This window comes from Taurulus bubalis, assembly GCF_910589615.1.
Source record: "Taurulus bubalis genome assembly, chromosome: 16".
NCBI classification, from domain to species: domain Eukaryota; kingdom Metazoa; phylum Chordata; class Actinopteri; order Perciformes; family Cottidae; genus Taurulus; species Taurulus bubalis.
Window position 1 is genome coordinate 1,246,296 of NC_136604.1, and position 22,426 is coordinate 1,268,721.

General features: G+C 42.4%; 1 protein-coding gene across 1 annotated transcript; it reads right to left on the bottom strand.

The window, feature by feature from the left end:
* Window positions 1–9,842: 9,842 nt before the first annotated feature.
* s100v2 (S100 calcium binding protein V2) lies at window positions 9,843–18,290 on the bottom strand. Its single transcript, XM_079231736.1, has 3 exons — window positions 18,152–18,290; window positions 13,539–13,670; window positions 9,843–11,511 (listed from the first exon to the last, which is right to left on the bottom strand). Exons 1-3 carry the CDS (start codon window positions 18,158–18,160, stop codon window positions 11,344–11,346), a joined length of 309 nt encoding a protein of 102 aa, XP_079087862.1. The 5' UTR covers window positions 18,161–18,290; the 3' UTR covers window positions 9,843–11,343.
* Window positions 18,291–22,426: the final 4,136 nt, after the last annotated feature.

Sequence of the window (22,426 nt, forward strand, 5' to 3'; positions counted from 1 at the left end):
TCTCTTTGCTAAAGAGCAACTGCTGGAAAAAGCAGAATATTATGACATTCAATATCTAAAAGGAGAGATTGAAGGCCATTTTAAAATCAAGTTTAGTTGAAAAGAAGGTTTTGACTGAAGATTGATCAGCTGTTTTGCAGGCTGCGGCGTGGTTTGACCAGCAAAGAGAACTCTCTTTGCTGGTCAAACGTTAAACCAGATGCCGTTATGGGCGGAGACCACGCCGCAGCCTGCAAAACAGCTGATCAATCTTCAGTAACTACTCATGCTACAACTGGACCATGACACATTTAAGTTTGAATTAATGCCAGTTAAACTGGCATTAATTCAGGAAGGCAAGCTGTCAGCTGTTGGTGAGTTGAGTAGGTGAAGAAAGTAAAAGAAGTGGCCTTCTTTTTCAGACCAGTCTCAGGATGGTTTTGATGTCTTAGGTAACTTAAGGATCTTGCTGAAGAATTGTGGGAAAGGGATCCGGAGTGTTTTTTTCATTGTTTGAGCGTGTGGCTGATGCGTGTCATTGGCCAGATTCTGCATTTTATTCGCTAGTGCTCTGCTTCAGGTGTTCTGTGGTAAAATCTTCTGTTCTTGTGCGTGTTGCTGCATACGTCAGTCAGCAGCTGTGCTGGGACCTCCATACCGCCTCACAGAGGCGGTATGGAGGTCCCAGGGCTGGTCGTGGTAACTGAGACGTTAGTGCTGCCGGAGGCGGGGAGTCGGTTGGCTCGCATGGTAAAACCTTTTCAGTTAAAAGTAGCAGAAATCTACCTAATGTAGAAAACGTTTGTAATTATTATGAAGGTAGCCTGTCATTGGTTGAGGCTTCAGACTATGGATGCTGCTTCTCGTTCCCATGTTACAAGAGTTGGTTTAGCCGCACCCGTTCCTCCGGTCCTCACTTCTGACTGTCTTGACTTGCATGGAAAGACTCTGGTCCGTTAAGTTTGGAACCCAACCGTTCGTCCATCAAGGAGTTGTGTCTATGTAGGAAGTGGGGTGACACAGGGGCTTTGGCGCTTTCATTCAGGCTGGAGTTCTTGTCCAGGGAGTCTGAGACAGGAGTTCAGAGAATGGGTTTAAACCTTCTGCTTGAAGTGATGCACAAAGTGATGCTCCATGGTGATTTGTTCCAGGGTGAGGCTGAGCCCAGCGTTTCCAACCCAGGAGATTTGGTTGGTGCAGGTGTCTGTGGTCACCTGTGCCACTGATGACATCACAACCAGCCGAGAAGGAATGTGATTTTCCTGAGGCGTTTACAGTAACGGTGCAGTGACAACTTCAAAACCTTTGTCTCAGCCAGATAAGGAAAATGTTGCAGGGAAATTCTCGCTGCCTCTGTCTAATATTCCTGTGTCAATATGACCTGTAGCAGTGAGGTCACTGCGGCAGTGAGGTGGCAGCGCAGCAGACGGACCCTCTGGAGAAGCGGTTTGAACAGGTTGGCCCAGAGGCTGAGGGGCTGTGCTTAATTTCTTCAGGATTTGCTGTTGGTGAAAAAGTGGGTGCAGCACAGAGGGAGTTGTGTCTGGATACTGTAGTTTGGGCTGTTACACTCCATCTGTCAGTGTTAGAAGTGACTCATGAGTCGGGGCACTCTGGTGTGAGGAAATCATATGACCGGATTTAAAAAAAGGTTCTTCTTAATGTCTTTAAGTTTATTAAAACATGTTATATATGCCTGCTGTCTCCTAATCCAACACTACAGCCTGTGTCTCTGTGCTCAGCCAACCATTAGATAATCGGTTGTGTGGGTCCTTTGTCTCGCTCAAAGTCAGGCGCTGCTTATCTTCTGGCAGTTCTGTGCACCTGCTATCCTGCAGCGTACCCCTACGTACCAGAACTACTGGGTTGGTAGTGAGAGCACGTTCCCAGTTCATTTCGGTGTTTGGCATTCCGGAAATCGTTCAGTCAGACCAAGGTTCAAACTGGTCTTCCCATGTTTTCACAGGTGCTGAAGCAGCTGTGTCCAGCACAACCAGGCCTCTGCTATCATGCTCAGAGTCAGGGGGCATTGGAGCGCTTCCATCAGACATTAAAGTCCTCCCAGTAGAGACTGGGAGGAGGGTTTGCCCTGGTTGGTGCTAGAGAGGACTGGGTTGAACCCAAATGAACAAGACCTTAGCAGCATTGTCTTTTAACTGGAAAGAAGCCAAACCTCCTAAACACTTGATTGAGTACATTAACAGTTTTAGACACAGGCTTTACACAGCCGGGGAACTGGACCGGAGAGTCTAGGCTCAGCGTCACATTGTTAGTCCAGTTATGGTTAGTTCACCTTTTCAGGCAAACTTTACAGGTCTGCATTCGCTGTTAAAACAAATCTCGAAGCAGAGTTACATAATTTAAACACCTCACCGTAGGAAGCCAATAGTGTGCGCACCTCTGAGCCACCTTCCTTCTGTGTGCAGCCAGAAGGCGGTCCGGTTCATGCAGCTAGTGTAGCTGGTCCAGTGTTGGTTGAGTCTCCGCTGCACCTGTTGGGATGTGAGGAAGACTCATTAGTACTCCGGTCCAAGCCCTGTTGCACAGTCGGTTGAGGAACTCTGAGGCTCTCCTCAGGGTAGAGCAGCTGGGTCAGTTGAGCCAGAGTCTTCAGTGCTTATTTAGTGATGAGCCTGGTTGCAGCCACTTAATTGAGCACAATATCGACATTGGAGATGCTAAACCAATTAAACAAAGGTTCTATTGTTAAATACAAATAAACGTAAATATTGCAGAGCCCTGTTCTTCCAGTTGGTCCCACCGCTGGTTCGAAAAGCTGATGAGACGTCACCTTCTGCTCTGACTTTCGTAAAAGTGAATAATGTGCCTAAGCCTGATTCCTTCCCACTTCCCAGGATAGAGGATTGTGTAGATCAGGTGGGCTCTGTGAAATTTGTCAGCAAATGTGACCTACTAAAGGGATATTACCAGGTCCTCTGGTCCAAGCGAGCCCGTGAGATAGCCCTTATACTGTATAACTCCAACTGGTCTCTACACGCACAGTCAAGCCTTCTGGGCATGGAATGCTACACGGTGCGTGTGCGCATAGTGAGAGCAGTCTGTCTACAGACAGAAGATCACGTTGCATTTCGTCTAAACACAGCTGGGCCAACAATGATCTGTAAAACCAACTCGTGGTCAAGTCAGGCTGCGAACACAACACAACACAACACAACACAACACGACGCAACATCCATTACTGGTGACGTGTGTGTGCCGTTGTTCACCTGGATGGGCTTGGACTCAGAAGTCCCTCTCCTTTGTGCAACAGGGCGCCGTGAGACTGAACCAGCTTTACTCCTGTGAGTCTGAGACCAGCAGCTCTCATGCTGATGTAGACGTGACGGACTTAAAGTACTCTTACTCTCTGGCTGCTTCCCTTCAGCGAGTCTCCTCCTCTCCTTCTTTTCTTCAACGGTCTCTGCGCCGCTAACGAGCTGCAGAAACGTGACCGGTCAGCGCTTCACTATGACAACAAGCAGAGCCTCCTCCCACCTGATGGTCCAGGGCTCCAGGCGCCCCCTGCAGGCAGCTACGCGCATTACATCCACCTGAACAGCAGATATATATATACACATACACACACATATATACATATATATATATATATATATGTATATATATATATATAGGGAGTATATATATAGGGAGTATATATATGTATACATATATATGTATACATATATATATATATATGTATACATATACATATGTATATATATGTATACATATATATATATATATATGTATACATATATATATGTATATATATATACATATATATATATATATATGTATATATATATATATATATATATATATATATATGTATACATATATATATATATATATATATATATATATATATATATATATATATACATATGTATATATATACATATATATATATATATATATATATATATATATATATATATATATATATATATATATATATATATATATACACGGAGATGAGCCGCGCCCCCTTTCCGCAGCGAAAAAGCCAATCAACCACATAAAGTCGAGCAAGTAAAGTCAGGCGAAAAAGCGTTGCAAAATTCGCAACCCTTTTGGTGTGAACGCAGCATAGGGGGGACATGGGATTGTTCCTGTCTCCTCCCTCTCAAGCCACATGCCCTATGCCACACAATCCTTTAGCCAGGCTGCTCCACCCATCAACATGGCACTGGGTCAGTACCGCTATATACTGACCCACCTCATAGTTCAGTATATACTGACCCAGTTCATAGTTCAGTATATATACTGACCCAGTTCATAGTTCAGTAAATATACTGACCCAGTTCCATTCATTTCCATTCAAGGCCATCACAGTTGCAATGTGCTTCTAGCCTTTGGTTTCTAGCTTCTGTATTCCATTATGTGCTGCCTGAAAACTGATCATTGTTATTTGGTACCTGCCCGTTTTGACCCTCTGCCTGATCTCTGGACCCTCGGTCTGCTTCATGTATCTGGCTCCTTCCACTCATACACCTTCATTAAATCACTGCCCTGATGTTTACCATTCTGTAATACAGTATATCTTTAAAACATCTTTTGCAAGGCTATGTACACTACGAAGGTACAATACTGAATTACTAAAGTAATAATAATACCTGTATGATCTCTAATACAGCTGCAGTTTTGGTCTCTATTTAACCCCACTGACTCAACAATGATCCTTATTACTAATTCATTTTGCGTGAGCACAAACCAGAGGCACAAGATTTCATCTCAGCTGAACAAAACATCAAACACATTCCATTAGATAGACATGTTCACTCACTATGAAAATAGCTACAATGAGGGATTCATATATATATATATATATATATATATATATATATATATATATATATATATATATATATATATATATATATATATATATATATATATATTGTACATGTAATACTATCATGCAGAAGATAACATGCTTTTAAAGAGAAAAGGGTAGTTGCAGGTTGTCAGTGAGTCATCTGTATACGTATCTGTCGGGTGTCTTGTTGTTTACTTGATTTCCATCTTGATATTTAGCTGAAGAATCTCCAGGTTTGTGGCTCCACAGTCGGTCTCCCACCAGGTCATCTCATCTGCTCCGTCAAATAGAAAAACACTATTGCTGCAGAATTGGTAAACCATGTTGCCGTGCACAGTAACTTGCACACGGAGGAATTTGCTCGCTGAGACGGTCCATTCTCAAAGCCTTCTATTTATTCTGCATCCAGCTTCAGCTTCCAGTTCCTCTGTTAATCAGAAGTGTATCTGTAATACCACACCACTACAGAACTCAGCAGTACTTCCAGTTCCACATTAAGGTTTAAACTACGGTATGTACAATTAGACTTCTCTAGAATTGGTCACTTCTTCCTGAGTGCAGCAGGGAAAGGAGTGGTTAAGATGGCTAATGAGGAGAAAAGCAGATTGGAGAGGATTAGCAGTGACCTGGAAACGACCATGTGGTAACAGGCTGGACACCTGCAGCGTCAAACATGAAGCTGCTGGGCAACCAGTGTGTTGACAAGTAGCTGTCTGTCATCTGCTTCACGGTGGCTCTACGAGGCTATATGCTGTGACTGGAGGATGGGTTACTGGTGAATCTTTGTCAGACCACAAACACAGAGGCAACTAAGTGTTTGCAACCACTGCTCAGTAAAGGTGACGTGTGTGCATCCCCAAGTGACTAGTGGCGCCGCATTTAGCTCTGATAGCGGTAGCGACCTGTCAATCACAAGGTAGCCCCGCCCTAAACAATCAAATATGGTCAGATAAGACTGTAAAGAGCCCCAAAAACCCCAAACAAAGTGATACAGCAACTTGACTGGAGTTTAAACCCACAATGTTAAAGGAAAGACTGGCAAAAAACAGCGTGGCTCACGCTGACAGAGGCAGTGAAGTCTGTGAAGCGTTAACTCTCTTCCCTCAGCTTCATAGAAGCAACATATCAAACTAACACAAGCTGAACATGCCTCCTCTGACTGAGTTACCAGCTGAAGTGCATGAACCTTTTACTGCATGTTTGTCCCCAGCATGATACAGTTCAGTATCTGTGCTTTCAATATCACACACTGGATATTAAATTGCATTAAACTATACAAGTGCACTTAGTAAATCCTTCTGGGTTTCAGTTGGAGCAGTCGGCTGGATCAGTCATTTTGTATTCACTGACACATCTGCACACTTTTATGTAAGCTGCATATTCACAATAAAAATAAAAATAAACCATGCTAATGCTCATGTTTTCCACATGAAGTGAACCTTAAGTGCAGCATTCATACAGCATGCAGCTTTGTAACTGATGAAGTTATCTTCTCATTTTCATTCTTATCTAACCAAATGGTTGAGATAAGAGCTGCAGCTCCTCTGTGGTGAACGCACAGCGCTCTCCACTCCAGCGGCTCTGCAGACACCATGCTGAAGCGCGGTGGACTTGGTGTTATGGTCTTTCTGTCTTTGGCAGCAGGAATGAATGTTGGTAAGATACACTTTTTCATAAGCTTTCATTTGAAAGTAGATGCTATTGTGCTGCTGTTTTAATGCATCTCCTTGTATGTGGCATGTTAGTGAAGTCTGTCAGGAAAACCAAATGACTCACATTTTGAATGGCAGTATATTCATATTTAGTGAGATATCGACGTACCAGGTTTTTAATTGGCTGTTTGGACCTACAACGCATGAGCATATTCGGGCTGAACTTTTCATTACTCTTATCATCAGGCATAATGTTACACTAACTGCCTGAAAACCAGAAACCAGAATCAGACAATAGCTTTTATCAATGATCTTTCTTGTCCTTACAGTTTGGAGTGTCCAGAGGACTCCATCCAGCTCTCCTCTAGGGAACAGGTGAGACACGGCGTGACGCAACAGATGCTGCTTTTGTGTGATGAACCGTATTTCTGAGAGTAAACAGCTGTATAATCACATTACGTTAATGTCTTTGATGTACTTTACATATGAGTACTAGTACATACCTGTACTAAAACTATTCTATTGGTCACCATCAGAGTTACAGGGACGATATATCTTTTTAAAATCATATCAGGGCTCTGTCCTTTGCATATTGTTTAACTATTCCAGAGTAATATGCTGATACAAATATCTCACCAACTACTGCCATGACATTTGGTAAATGCATGTCCCCAACAGCTTTGGTGATAAATATCTGACATTTGTCCGATCAAATGAATGTTGACCCTTTCACTGGCGTTCATTGCACATTGTAAAGGTGCAGCCTGTTGCTTTGACGCTCATAGTGAACATGACATTAAGGGAAGGAGAAGCCGTGATGGGACCTAAAGAAGACGTTTTACAGTCTACTCTACAGACTATTTGCTGTGTACAGACTAAGGCCTCATGCCAACAAACATTAGCACTCACCGTGAAGGTGTCCACATTGTCTCATTAACACTATAAACTCCAAATCATTGTCTGGGAAATCCCCATCAAACTGGACAAATGTTCCATTTATTATTATTATTATTATTATTATTATTATTATTAGTATTACAATTCCTACTAATTTGATCCACTGTCTCGTTATACACATATATCCCTTATCATTTTCCAGGGGATATCTTCAGAGGATTCCACCACTACATCCTGATCCTGGAGGCGCTGGAAAGTGGCCAACATATATTTACAGAGATACCAAGTCAAACCTAATGAGTGCAACTAACACAAGAGTAGCTTTGTGGTTCAGAGAATCTCTGATTTTGTCTGAATTGTGTCAAATTATCACTGAATCCTGGAATCCTGTTTGTTACATACTGTGTTTTAATCAGACAGAGCCCGCTTGTGTTGGAGGTACTTGTCTCATTAAGGTGGCCTTCCCAGTACAATCGACTCAGGCAGACAGTTTAACTTTCGGCCATAACACATTTGAGAAAGACATGAAGTCTAACCAACAAACTATGGCCTTTGGGGAAGGAGGCTACACTACAAACAGCCACCAGACTATAGTTATAATGGAAGAGGACCCTGTAGTGGTTGAGGCAGCCACTCACCTCTTTGAGCGGCGTCTCACTGGATCCACTTTGCTGAGGTACCACAAGGGGGTGCTGCATGTGCTCAAGGGAAGCCATTCCTTTTCCACTCAAAACCATGATGTCATACTGGTTGGCCATGGCAGCAATGGAGCCAATGGAACAGTCCAGCTAGCTGCTTATGGCCCAGAAGAACTTGCCAGGTTTGTGTCAACTTTAACAACGGACAGCATGTTTGGTCATCTTGGCACCATCAGTCTCATCAGCTGCAATCTTGGACATGATCGGCACTTCATGTTGCAGCTGCTACGAGTTCTCCGGTCTCTCAGTGTGGAAACTCAGCTCCACGTACACAGCTCCTTCCTGTCTGTCAGTTCTGATGGGGAAATAATGACCCTGACTGATGGAGTCTGGAGGTCCCATGACCACAGCAGAAGAGTTATTTCTGAACTAGACCAAAGAGGTGAGCTGCTTTCTAAAGTGGAACTTGGCTGTGCAGGGCCGGTGTTTTCTGACTACGAAGGAAAGGTTTTGTATCTGCAGACACTAGAGTGGCCAAATCACCCTCAGATGTTCGTTCCAATGGAGCTGCGCAAAAAGTACCCGTCTATAGATTGCCTAGAGGGGCTTACTTGGAGCTTGTTCTTTGAAGAGAATGAAAGAAGGCGTGCTCCTGATTACAACCCAGACCAAGGACTCCAGAAAGCAATTTGGCTTACAGAGCCAGAGTCAGAAGTAAACATTGTTTTGAAGCATATCAATAACATTCAGGATTTACTTGTGGAGATACGATACAATGCCAAAGAGGAAGTTGCATCAGACCTTTACTACGTTCTCAATGAATGCATTTACAAAGTACACAGGGAAAGTCTAAATGTAAGTCTGGCAGGCAAGTTCATGAACACTGACAACCAGGCTGACATTGAATATTTCCGTCAGAATTTCGGTGAGCAGCTGGGTGAGTTTTCCCTGCCGGAGCTGAGACACGGTCTCAAAGCATCCAAGTTCAATGACTTTTGTCGCCAGACTTTCCAATTCCAGCAGTGTCACTACAACTGTGAAAGATGGGGCCGTTACTTCATGGCTGCAGTGTTTTCATCATCTGTGTGTAACTTCAGAACCTTTTCGCTTTTCCTTATGAGTGTCATAGGGTGTGAAGTGGGCCGCTCACGGGGCACCGACAGCCCCCTGTGCACAGCATTCGTTGGAGTGGACCACCCCATGGTGACGGACCAGCCCTGGCCTGATCATCTGCAACGAGGGTTCTATGGCGGCACCGTCGACAACTATGCAATGGCACCGCGGAACAGACAGATTTGGTTAGATCAGATAGTTGCAAAGGAAAATGAGCTGTACATCAAATCCAAACAGATGATGAACGCTGTCGACCATGATGAGCAAACAGAGCTGGACATCTTTGGCAGAGTTAAAGTCATGAATAAGTATGTATTCTCATCTTATCTGGAATTCTTTCGAGGTACACCAGAGGGAAAGAAACTCAAGAGAGGATGTACTCCCATTTTGAATGAGAATTACAATCCATAATGCTGCATAATGTTAGATTACAGTAGTTCATCTCATTGTGTTTTTGTTGCATACTTGGCTTTAGTATTCTTCCATGCTGATAGATCTGACACAGAGGTTGTATTCTGCCTGATACTGATTTGATGCAGCAATACAGTGCTGCAGTCTACTGCTTCAGCTTTGACTGTTTAAATAGCTAGGCGAGTGGGAATGATCCCGAAAATGTACTTAATTAAAGCAATAAAACATAACTTCTCCAGCAGGTACTTCACTTTTTCATATAGACTACTTAAGTTGCAAGGAATGTATTTCTAATAAATCAGTCAATAATGAAATAATATAACATTGCAGTACTAGTGATTTCTTTGTATGTTTATTACATCATTTTTCTTAAGGTGTCACAGGTCAGAATACAGAGAATTACAAAATATAAATACATAGAAAAGGCAGGCCTGCAGTGTAAAGCTTTACTTAAGAAACATTAGGGACTACTAAGCACACAATGTAAGGTGTTTCATCAGAAAGTCAAATATATTGACATTTAGTATCAATCCAAGGTACACTTTTGTGTTTTGTTGCTGACACATGGTCAAATTCAAATGACTAATATCATACAGTATATTTATAGACATGGTTTCACATTTTTAATTTGCTAAGACAATCACAGAAACTGTGAATTGGGGTCAGTTCTGCACAAAGAAAGAAAGAAATTCAAAATGTCTCAAAGCTTCTGAAGGTGATGGCGTTCTTCCTCAGTGTTTGTAAGGATGATGCACGTTCTCATACTGATGGTACTCGTGAATTAGCATTTCTGAAAAGCGACGCTGACTACACTGTAGTGCCAAATAGAAACTACGTGGTATACTAGTGAGAGGACAAAGACTCCATTCTTGTTCCCTTTTTAAAATGCTGAATGATGTTAAATATTTACCATTTGATAATAGAACATTTTAAACTGTTAACATGCCAGTTTGAGCTACTATAAAATTAACTAATTAAGTTGTGAATACCAAAACAGAAGGCTGCTCTATTAGTTTGAAGGCCCCATGACTCAGTATTATACAAGGGGGGGAAATGCAGCAAATGAGGAAATGTGAATCTGTTTATGAATATGACATTGCCCGATGCCTTTTCACCAGTTAAAGCCCAAACGAGTGCCAGGGCCTTCGTTTGTTGAACCGTCTATTAGTGTTTGAAAGGTTCAATATGCATCAACTCATTTGAAGGCAGAAGTGTTAATAGCTTTTTCCGATGTCCCCACTGAAAAGCTGCTGTCAGCAAGATAAAGATGATGGTCTGTTAGACTTCAACAAGCACACAGCTACAGACACATGTATATGATGCCATGCCTACGACCAACTATACTTTCAGTTATGTTGATGTGCACAGTTTGATTGCCTATAATAACATGTGCAGAGTTTAGAATAAAAAACTAACTTCAAGTACTTAACTCAGCATCACCAAATGGCTAGAAATCAATGTTATCTGGTACTACGTATGAAGAGGATGAGGTTATTTTATTGTATGATTGTTGTTGAAAAATATAGTAACATGCAGACTTGGGACAATGTGCAAATTTGAATGCCAACTAGACTGAATTTGAACTTTAACTGATGCAAAGGATACTGGGCAGTATACTGGCAGAGGTGTGATGTGGAAACCAGTCAGATAAAAGATCACATTATTAAAAAAATGTCATGTTTGAGTCAGAAAAGTTTGAAACAGCTTGCTTTATTGTACTATACTTTGTATTCTGTCCGACACCAGATTAGGAGAGTGATGTGCATATTGTTACTTTTTCTAATTAAACTCCAGGGTGGAAACTCAGAGCTGATCTGCTGGATGAGTTTCTTCTTCACAGGAGGATGCAGCTGCAGGAGGAGCCCATCTGCTCGCTGAGGAAGTTGTGCTGTTTGGTGGCTACTGACTGGATTAAGGTCCAGAAATGCTTGAAAGAGATGCCCTCGCCGGCACCCACACCCATCTTCCCCAGGATGTCACTGAACACGTCGTCTGAAGGGATCTGTTTTGTCATCATGAGCAAAGTAAAAACAGGTAGAAATGATTTGTGTGTTCACTGAAGGTGAAAGAATCCTCTACTCATCGAAGCTGACATTTCAGAACATGGTGAGATTGCTAAAGAGAAGTTGGTTGAGGCAAGAAACAGGAGCCAGAAATGTCCCAGACTAACCCCACCTAGACACCAGAAACACAAGATATTATCTCAATATGAATAAACCTGAGTGGGTCCCTTCTCACAGCCCTGCACATGCTGATATTTCTTTCAAGTTTTGAAGAAAAAAAAAAAAAAGAGAGGTTTAGTTACACTTCAAAAACGCCCTTGTCAAAGCGAGTTGGGCAAAACAGCACCGGTGATCAAATGTAAATAACAGGGTAAAAAATATTCAATGCAGACGTTGAGCTCTGCTGTTGAATGAGGAGGAGGGGACATTATATGGTTCATTGTTATAAAAAACCACTATGATCAACCTTTCGTCTGCCTTTGTCCGTTCCCATCTACTGGCATCAGAACAGAACGGTTGTGGTAGATTGGCAATGTGACATTGATGATGCGACTCTGTGCATTGCGCTGAAAAATTGAGGATATTTTAAGTTTCATACGCGTTTAAAAACGTGAGAAAAACGTGATGCAAGAGGATCGCACGCGAGACGTGCCTTACCAATTAAAACAATGGTTTGCTCGGTGTGAACGGGGCTAATATGGCATTTTGATTGCCTCAAAAAAAATTAATTAGGATTTTTTCCAAGGTTGTATTAGACTCCCTCATCGCCTGGTAAAATAGCCTTTCATGGAATACTCAACTAAAAATGTAGGTCTTGAATATCAAACACTTGTAGGCTTGAATGTGTATATTGCTGTTTCAACACTTACCATCCATATGCAACATAATCCACTACTCTATCCACACATATACAATAGCTATTCCACTTGGGCCAGCATATATTCCCCAGACACAAGTAGGGTTGGGTACCGAGAACCGGTGCCGGTTCCAACACGTCCGGTACCTACCGGACCGAAAAGCAACGCAGATTTCGGTGCTTCCTTCCGGTGCCTGAGCCGATTTAAATACTTTTTTTTTTACACTACTCTGTAAAGTTGCACGGTATATAGATACTAAAAAGGTAGCGCGGTGCCCGCACGCAAAAAACGATTATTAAAATAGCGCGGATCAGAGCGCACTGCTGCTCTGCTCTCTGTCTGCCTGCATGCAGAGCGGGACTGGAGGGGGCGGGGCTTCCAGCGCTCACACACACACACACACACACACACACACACACACACACACACACACACACACACACACACACACACACACACACACACACACACACACACACACACACACACACACACACACACACACACACACACACACACACACACACACACACGAGCTTTTGAACGTCTGTCCTCGGCTTTCTGGAACAAATCTCTCCAGTTGATATTAATGGTGACGTGTAGTCCATAAAGCAGCAGTTTTAGGATCCAACAGAGTCTGAGTTCTGTTGCACACGGTCCAATCAGGCCACCTGATGCTTGTGTCTGTTCTTTTTTAAATATATATTGTTTATAGTTTGAAGTTAAAAGGTTTGAAGCTGCAGTTTGAAGTCAAGTGTTTTGTATGTACTTATTTATTCATATCTATAGTATACTTTAAACAGTTCATAATATTGTTCAATTTGAAGAAAAAAAATTGCCTTGGCAATAAAAAAGTATCGGTTCAGGCACCGGTATCATTTTAAAGGTATCGGTTTAGCACCGGTATCGAAAAAAACCCAAACGAAACCCATGCCCATAAGGTATTTATGCAAGCCACAAATATAAGAGCCATTTTTCAAACCTAAAGGGATGTTGTCATTCAAATAACACATTTTCAAATTTACTTTAACAAACCTTGATTGTGAATTAAATCCAAACGTAGTTAACGTTAACTGATCCTATATGACCTATAGGTTGTATATGTGTGTGCATGAGACCTGTGGGACTGCTGGTGAGGATCTCTTTGTGAGATGTTGCCAAAGATTTACCTTGACCAGATTAGGCATCTGGGAGGACAAAAGACCTTTGAATTCATCGGTTTTCAGAGTTGGAGCATTGTCAGCTGAAGCAGAATGGAACTGGGTGACCAGTGTGTTGATGGCCTTCTCCAGGTCTGAATGCTGAGGGAAGAAACCGTAAGACAAATGAAATAGGAAGGTCAGCATACTGGTGATTTTGATCAGGGGCCTTGCCCTCTGACCTATAGGACAAAAACAGAATTTAGCATTGTCTTTAAAAACAGACTATTGAGCATTCTGGTCTGCTACGTCGCTATGGATGAAGCTAGGGTTGGCTAGAGAGCTTATAGTACCATATTACCCCACTAGAGAGCTCATAGCACCATATTACCCCACTAGAGAGCTTATAGTACCATATTACCCCACTAGAGAGCTCATAGTTCCATATTACCCCACTAGAGAGCTCATAGTTCCATATTACCCCACTAGAGAGCTCATAGCACCATATTACCCCACTAGAGAGCTTATAGTACCATATTACCCCACTAGAGAGCTCATAGCACCATATTACCCCACTAGAGAGCTTATAGTACCATATTACCCCACTAGAGAGCTCATAGTTCCATATTACCCCACTAGAGAGCTCATAGTTCCATATTACCCCACTAGAGAGCTCATAGTACCATATTACCCAACTAGAGAGCTTATAGTACCACATTACCCAACTAGAGAGCTTATAGTACCACATTACCCAACTAGAGAGCTCATAGTACCATATTACCTCACTAGAGAGTTTATAGTACCATATTACCCCACTAGAGAGCTCATAGTTCCATATTACCCTACTAGAGAGCTCATAGTACCATATTACCCCACTAGAGAGCTCAAAGTTTCATATTACCCCACTAGAGAGCTCATAGTACCATATTACCCCACTAGAGAGCTCATAGTACCATATTACCCCACTAGAGAGCTCATAGTACCATATTACCCCACTAGAGAGCTCATAGTACCATATTACCCCACTAGAGAGCTCATAGTACCATATTACCCCACTAGAGAGCTCATAGCACCATATTACCCCACTGGAGAGCTCATAGTTTCATATTACCCCACTAGAGAGCTCATAGTACCATATTACCCCACTAGAGAGCTCATAGTACCATATTACCCCACTAAAGAGCTCATAGTTTCATATTACCCCACTAGAGAGCTCATAGTACCATATTACCCAACTAGAGAGCTTATAGTACCATATTACCCCACTAGAGAGCTCATAGTTTCATATTACCCCACTAGAGAGCTCATAGTTCCATATTACCCAACTAGAGAGCTTATAGTACCATATTACCCCACTAGAGAGCTCATAGTTTCATATTACCCCACTAGAGAGCTCATAGTACCATATTACCCCACTAGAGAGCTCATAGTACCATATTACCCCACTAGAGAGTTTATAGTACCATATTACCCCACTAGAGAGCTCATAGTTCCATATTACCCCACTAGAGAGCCCATAGTACCAAATTACCCCACTAGAGAGCTCATAGCACCATATTACCCCACTAGAGAGCTCATAGTTTCATATTACCCCACTAGAGAGCTCATAGTACCATATTACCCCACTAGAGAGTTTATAGTACCATATTACCCCACTAGAGAGCTCATAGTTCCATATTACCCTACTAGAGAGCTCATAGTACCATATTACCCCACTAGAGAGCTCATAGTACCAGATTACCCCACTAGAGAGCTTATAGTACCATATTACCCCACTAGAGAACTTTGCTCACTGAATGCAGGGCTACTTGTGGTTCGTAGAGTCTTAAAAAGTAGGATGGAGCAGAGCCTTCCGTTATCAAGCTCCTCTTCTGTGGAATCAGCTTCTACTTTCAGTCTGGGGGGCAGACACAGTCTCCTTATTTAAGAGTAGACTTACTCTTTGATTACTCTTATGGTAAGTATAGCTGGCTCAGGTTTCTAGTTAGGGCTGGCTCAGGTTTGCCCTGGACCAGCCTGCTGTTGCCTCCCTCAAAACAAAATACAGATCTCAGCTCAACATTGAGCATGAATTGAGTGACAGAAAAAGAACCACTGCTTTAAGCGTTTGTGTCGGTGACCCCCCTAAAGCCGTGAAGCTAGGGGAAACACTGCAACATGATAGCATTTTAATTTACATTTTCTCTATAGTCATTTTTACTGAGAGCTTGAACTTAATGAAAGTAAAAGCACATTGCTCTGAGCAGCCTACCTGGGAGTGAATTGCAATAAAATAAGTGTCTGATTAAGTTTGTGTTACAAATGTGTCTACGGTTGTTTCTACACAGCTGATTTTGAACTTGCTGTTGTGACAAATTGTGACAAGCAGAGATCATTTAATCTGTCAATCCTACACCTGACAGTCTATTGATTGGGGGATTTTGACATCTCAAAGCAGAGGAGAAATTTGGGAGCATTTTAGCATGCGTGTGAAGAGGACAGCTGAAGCTCGAGTGCTTAAAATCTATCTATCTCTAAACAATATATCTGCATGCAAGCATTGAGTTTGAGCAGAAGTAGAGCAAATCAAGGGCAACAAGAGGCTATTTGAGTGCGAGGACGGGGTTTGAGGGAAAGCATTACAAAGTCTGTGAAATCAATACGGCATGCTCTCAAATTGAAATACCACACTCCTTAGTTAGCTAGCTACTTGCATTAGCCAAGCAACCCTGACGGACTTTATAGCTAATGGCAGAATGGATTAGGACTTGTCTTCAGTAGCAACAATAGCAAATACACGCTTGTTACATGTACATGTCTATTAAAAAATAAACTTCTCTCTTCACAGGAAGTTTAGATGGAAAAACGACATGGGGCGGCATTCTTTGGGGCGGCTGTAGCTCAGGGGGATGAGTGGTCGTCCCGCAACCACAAGGCAGCCGGCTCGATCCCCCCAGGGCCGCCCACTGCCCCCTATCCAGGGATGGGTCAAATGCAGAGAAGAATTTCCCCAAGGGGATTAATAAAGGTTACTTTCTTTCTTTCTTCTTCTACTCAGGTTCAGGAAAAGATTAATGTCGCTCCAATTTTCCCTCTGTGTTTGTCCTCTGGGAGTCCTGTCTCTTTAGCTGCTAAAGGCTCTACTTAGTTAGTCTTAACTGTGTCCGTCTGTCTGCTGCTGAGCAGGCCGTGTGCTCTCTAAACCCCAAACTACCAGCTAAAAGACACATAGCTGTGTAGAACAGTAGAGTTGGTGAGAATTGTACATAACAAATAGTGATCTAATTCAGTGTTGATTTCAATGTGGCGTACAGCAGCATTAAAGATGGTTGCTACAGTTATTCAGTGCATGTGGGCCAACTGCTTTTTCAAAACCACACCCTTTCTGACTGATGTACACAAGCTGCTGCAGGCCCACTTCAACTCAACAGAAACTATCCCACAGAGCAGCAAGATCCTGACTGAGGACACGGCACTGTGCTTACTGTAGAGCACTTCTATGTATCCACTCAAGTATTACCTAACGCTTATATTACCCTAAATATACCACACGTGTCTCTGAAATACAAGCATGAGGCTTAGTAAGTTTAATGGCAAAAAATAGTTCTTTATACTTTTGGACTTGTATTGAAGAGTAGAGAAGCATTTTGTGATTTAGTTGCAACGAGAACAATTGAAGATGTGTTTTGTAAATGCTTATTTCCACACAAATAACCACATGTCATTCCAGCTCACTGTTTATTGTAAACTGTACACATCAATAGTTGTGTTGGGGCTTTAGAATACAATGGAAGCAAGTTCTAGAGTGTTCTACCTAGAGCGTTCTCCTACCTAGAGCATTCTCCTGGGGTGTTCTCCTAGAGCGTTCTCCTGACCACAGGCTCCAGAGGAGCATTGGCTGTTCTCCTTGGTATTAAGTGACAGTGTCACTGCCGTGCATTGTTAGGTGTACAGATGTTGGGGACACACTAAAGTGGACTGTGCTCCCTACTGAACATCCATGGACTTTATGTGAACGTCTGGATCCAGATCAGCGTTACTGGTCAGGGTTGAGTAGGCTCTCAATGTACTTACATAGAAATACACATTACAGACTAATGATGAGTTAATATATAACCTATTCATCATGGACGGACATATAACAGAATGAAACTATAATAAAAGAGGAAGCCATGTTTTACATACAACACACAGACAGGTGGATGAACTCCACCTGGGCCCTTAAGACAGTCACACCCTGATGAAGTCATATTGTAAAATAATCAAAGATAAACACGCTTTCCGCATAACAACGTAGTTCATAATGAAATAGTGGTCTGCAGGTGAAAGAAGCTTCTATGTGTGTGCATTGTTTCTGAAGGAGTCACGAGGCGCAGTGTCTTCAGGGAGGGGCCGCTGGCTGAAGGAGGAGAAGAAGAGTCTCTCCTGGAGTAAAACACGAAACTTAAGTTAAACCCGACCTATCTGGGGAAAGTCACTTTTCCCCGCCTGGCGTGTGCTGTTGTGTTTTTAGCAGGAAACCTTTCTTTAAGACTCGTTCCTCTCAGTTTCTCGACGATCTACTGAAGGAACTTGTAAAGTTCTTGAAAGTCAACATTGCTACACAGTGTGGAACTTAACTCGGGTTTAAGTTGTTAGTTTTAGATCGTGAATAGTTTTCTTACCTGAGCCATGTCGACTGCGAGTTTCTCTGCTGCCTGTTCTTGCTGTGTGAGCCGCGCTGTGTCGGTGGCGGTAACCGACGGTCCGCCCCTGGCAGCCGGCCCGGGTCCTCCCTCTGCGCGAGGGAAGCAGGAAGAGGGCGCAGCCGCGAGGCGTCACCTCCAGCCACCTCCACCAGACGTGTGTTATGCGGGAACAACCTATCCCCACCTGCGTGTGTGTTCGTGCTCTGGACACACGACGTGTTAACGTGAACCCCGCGTACAGGACGTGTTGGGTGTCGCAGCGAGTCGCGCCTCATTCAACACACAACTCATTCCACATCTGGAAACCTTTATAAAAGTTGGACGCTGTTGTTTTGCGCAATAACCGCCTGCATGTTGAGTCTGGTATTCAGCTTCTCCTCCAACTGTCACATGTTAACCTCTTCACTGCCGGCCGCTAACGCGAAACCAGCTTCCTCTGATATGCAGACTTCATGTGAGACGTTCAGTTATACTGCGGGGACGTTTTAAATAACATCAAAGAGTTAGAGGGAAACTATGAGGGGCCGTTTAGGCCATAACTATTGAGACACTGTCACACTCACTACTGAGACACTCTCACACATACTAATGAACACTCTCACACATACTAATGAAACACTCTTACACTCACTACTGAGACACTCTCACATATACTAATGAAACACTCTCACTACTGAGACACTCTCACACTCACTACTGAAACACTCTCACACTCACTACTGAGACACTCTCACATATACTAATGAAACACTCTCACTACTGAGACACTCTCACACATACTAATGAACACTCTCACACATACTAATGAAACACTCTTACACTCACTACTGAAACACTCTCACACTCACTACTGAGACACTCTCACACGTACTAATGAACACTCTCACACATACTAATGAAACACTCTTACACTCACTACTGAGACACTCTCACACATACTAATGAACACTCTCACACATACTAATGAACACTCTCACACATACTAATGAAACACTCTCACACTCACTACTGAGACACTCACACATACTAATGAAACACTCTCACACTCACTACTGACACACTCTCACACATACTAATGAACACTCTCACACTCACTACTGAGACACTCTCACACATACTAATGAAACACTCTTACACTCACTACTGAGACACTCTCACACTCACTACTGAGACACTCTCACACATACTAATGAAACACTCTCACACTCACTACTGAGACACTCTCACACATACTAATGAAACACTCTCACACTCACTACTGAGACACTCTCACACATACTAATGAACACTCTCAGACATACTAATGAAACACTCTTACACTCACTACTGAGACACTCTCACACTCACTACTGAGACACTCTCACATATACTAATGAAACACTCTTACACTCACTACTGAGACACTCTCACACTCACTACTGAGACACTCTTACACTCACTACTGAGACACTCTCACACATACTAATGAACACTCTCACACATACTAATGAACACTCTCACACATACTAATGAAACACTCTTACACTCACTACTGAGACACTCTCACACTCACTACTGAGACACTCACACATACTAATGAAACACTCTCACACTCACTACTGAGACACTCTCACACATACTAATGAACACTCTCACACTCACTACTGACACAATCTCACACATACTAATGAAACACTCTCACACTCACTACTGACACACTCTCACACATACTAATGAAACACTCTCACACTCACTACTGACACACTCTCACACATACTAATGAACACTCTCAGACATACTAATGAAACACTCTTACACTCACTACTGAGACACTCTCACACTCACTACTGAGACACTCTCACATATACTAATGAAACACTCTCACACTCACTACTGAGACACTCTCACACTCACTACTGAGACACTCTTACACTCACTACTGAGACACTCTCACACATACTAATGAACACTCTCACACATACTAATGAACACTCTCACACATACTAATGAAACACTCTTACACTCACTACTGAGACACTCTCACACATACTAATGAAACACTCTTACACTCACTACTGAGACACTCACACATACTAATGAAACACTCTCACACTCACTACTGAGACACTCTCACACATACTAATGAACACTCTCACACTCACTACTGACACAATCTCACACATACTAATGAAACACTCTCACACTCACTACTGACACACTCTCACACATACTAATGAAACACTCTCACACTCACTACTGACACACTCTCACACATACTAATGAACACTCTCACACATACTAATGAAACACTCTTACACTCACTACTGAAACACTCTCACACTCACTACTGAGACACTCTCACACATACTAATGAACACTCTCACACATACTAATGAAACACTCTTACACTCACTACTGAGACACTCTCACACTCACTACTGAGACACTCTCACACATACTAATGAAACACTCTCACACTCACTACTGAGACACTCTCACACATACTAATGAACACTCTCAGACATACTAATGAAACACTCTTACACTCACGACTGAGACACTCTCACACTCACTACTGAGACACTCTCACATATACTAATGAAACACTCTCACTACTGAGACACTCTCACACATACTGCTGAAACACTCTCACACTCACTACTGAGACACTCTCACACATACTAATGAACACTCTCACACATACTAATGAAACACTCTTACACTCACTACTGAAACACTCTCACACTCACTACTGAGACACTCTCACACATACTAATGAACACTCTCACACATACTAATGAAACACTCTTACACTCACTACTGAGACACTCTCACATATACTAATGAAACACTCTCACTACTGAGACACTCTCACACATACTACTGAAACACTCTCACACTCACTACTGAAACACTCTCACACTCACTACTGAGACACTCTCACACATACTAATGAACACTCTCACACATACTAATGAAACACTCTTACACTCACTACTGAGACACTCTCACACATACTAATGAACACTCTCACACATACTAATGAACACTCTCACACAGACTAATGAACACTCTCACACATACTAATGAAACACTCTCACACTCACTACTGAGACACTCACACACTCACTACTGAGACACTCACACATACTACTGAGACACTCTCACACATACTAATGAACACTCTCACACATACTAATGAACACTCTCACACAGACTAATGAACACTCTCACACATACTAATGAAACACTCTCACACTCACTACTGACACACTCTCACACATACTAATGAACACTCTCACACTCACTACTGAGACACTCTCACACATACTAATGAAACACTCTTACACTCACTACTGAGACACTCTCACACATACTAATGAACACTCTCACACATACTAATGAAACACTCTTACACTCACTACTGAGACACTCTCACATATACTAATGAAACACTCTCACTACTGAGACACTCTCACACATACTACTGAAACACTCTCACACTCACTACTGAAACACTCTCACACTCACTACTGAGACACTCTCACACATACTATTGAACACTCTCACACATACTAATGAAACACTCTTACACTCACTACTGAGACACTCTCACACTCACTACTGAGACACTCTCACACATACTAATGAACACTCACACATACTAATGAAACACTCTTACACTCACTACTGAGACACTCTCACACTCACTACTGAGAAACTCTCACACATACTAATGAAACACTCTTACACTCACTACTGAAACACTCTCACACTCACTACTGAAAGACTCTCACACTCACTACTGAGACACTCTCACACATACTAATGAAACTCTCACACATACTAATGAAACACTCTTACACTCACTACTGAGACACTCTCACACTCACTACTGAGACACTCTCACACATACTACTGAAACACTCTCACACTCACTACTGAAACACTCTCACACTCACTACTGAGACACTCTCACACATACTAATGAACACTCTCACACATACTAATGAAACACTCTTACACTCACTACTGAGACACTCTCACACTCACTACTGAGACACTCTCACACATACTAATGAACACTCACACATACTAATGAAACACTCTTACACTCACTACTGAGACACTCTCACACTCACTACTGAGACACTCTCACATATACTAATGAAACACTCTCACTACTGAGACACTCTCACACTCACTACTGAGACACTCTCACATATACTAATGAAACACTCTCACTACTGAGACACTCTCACACTCACTACT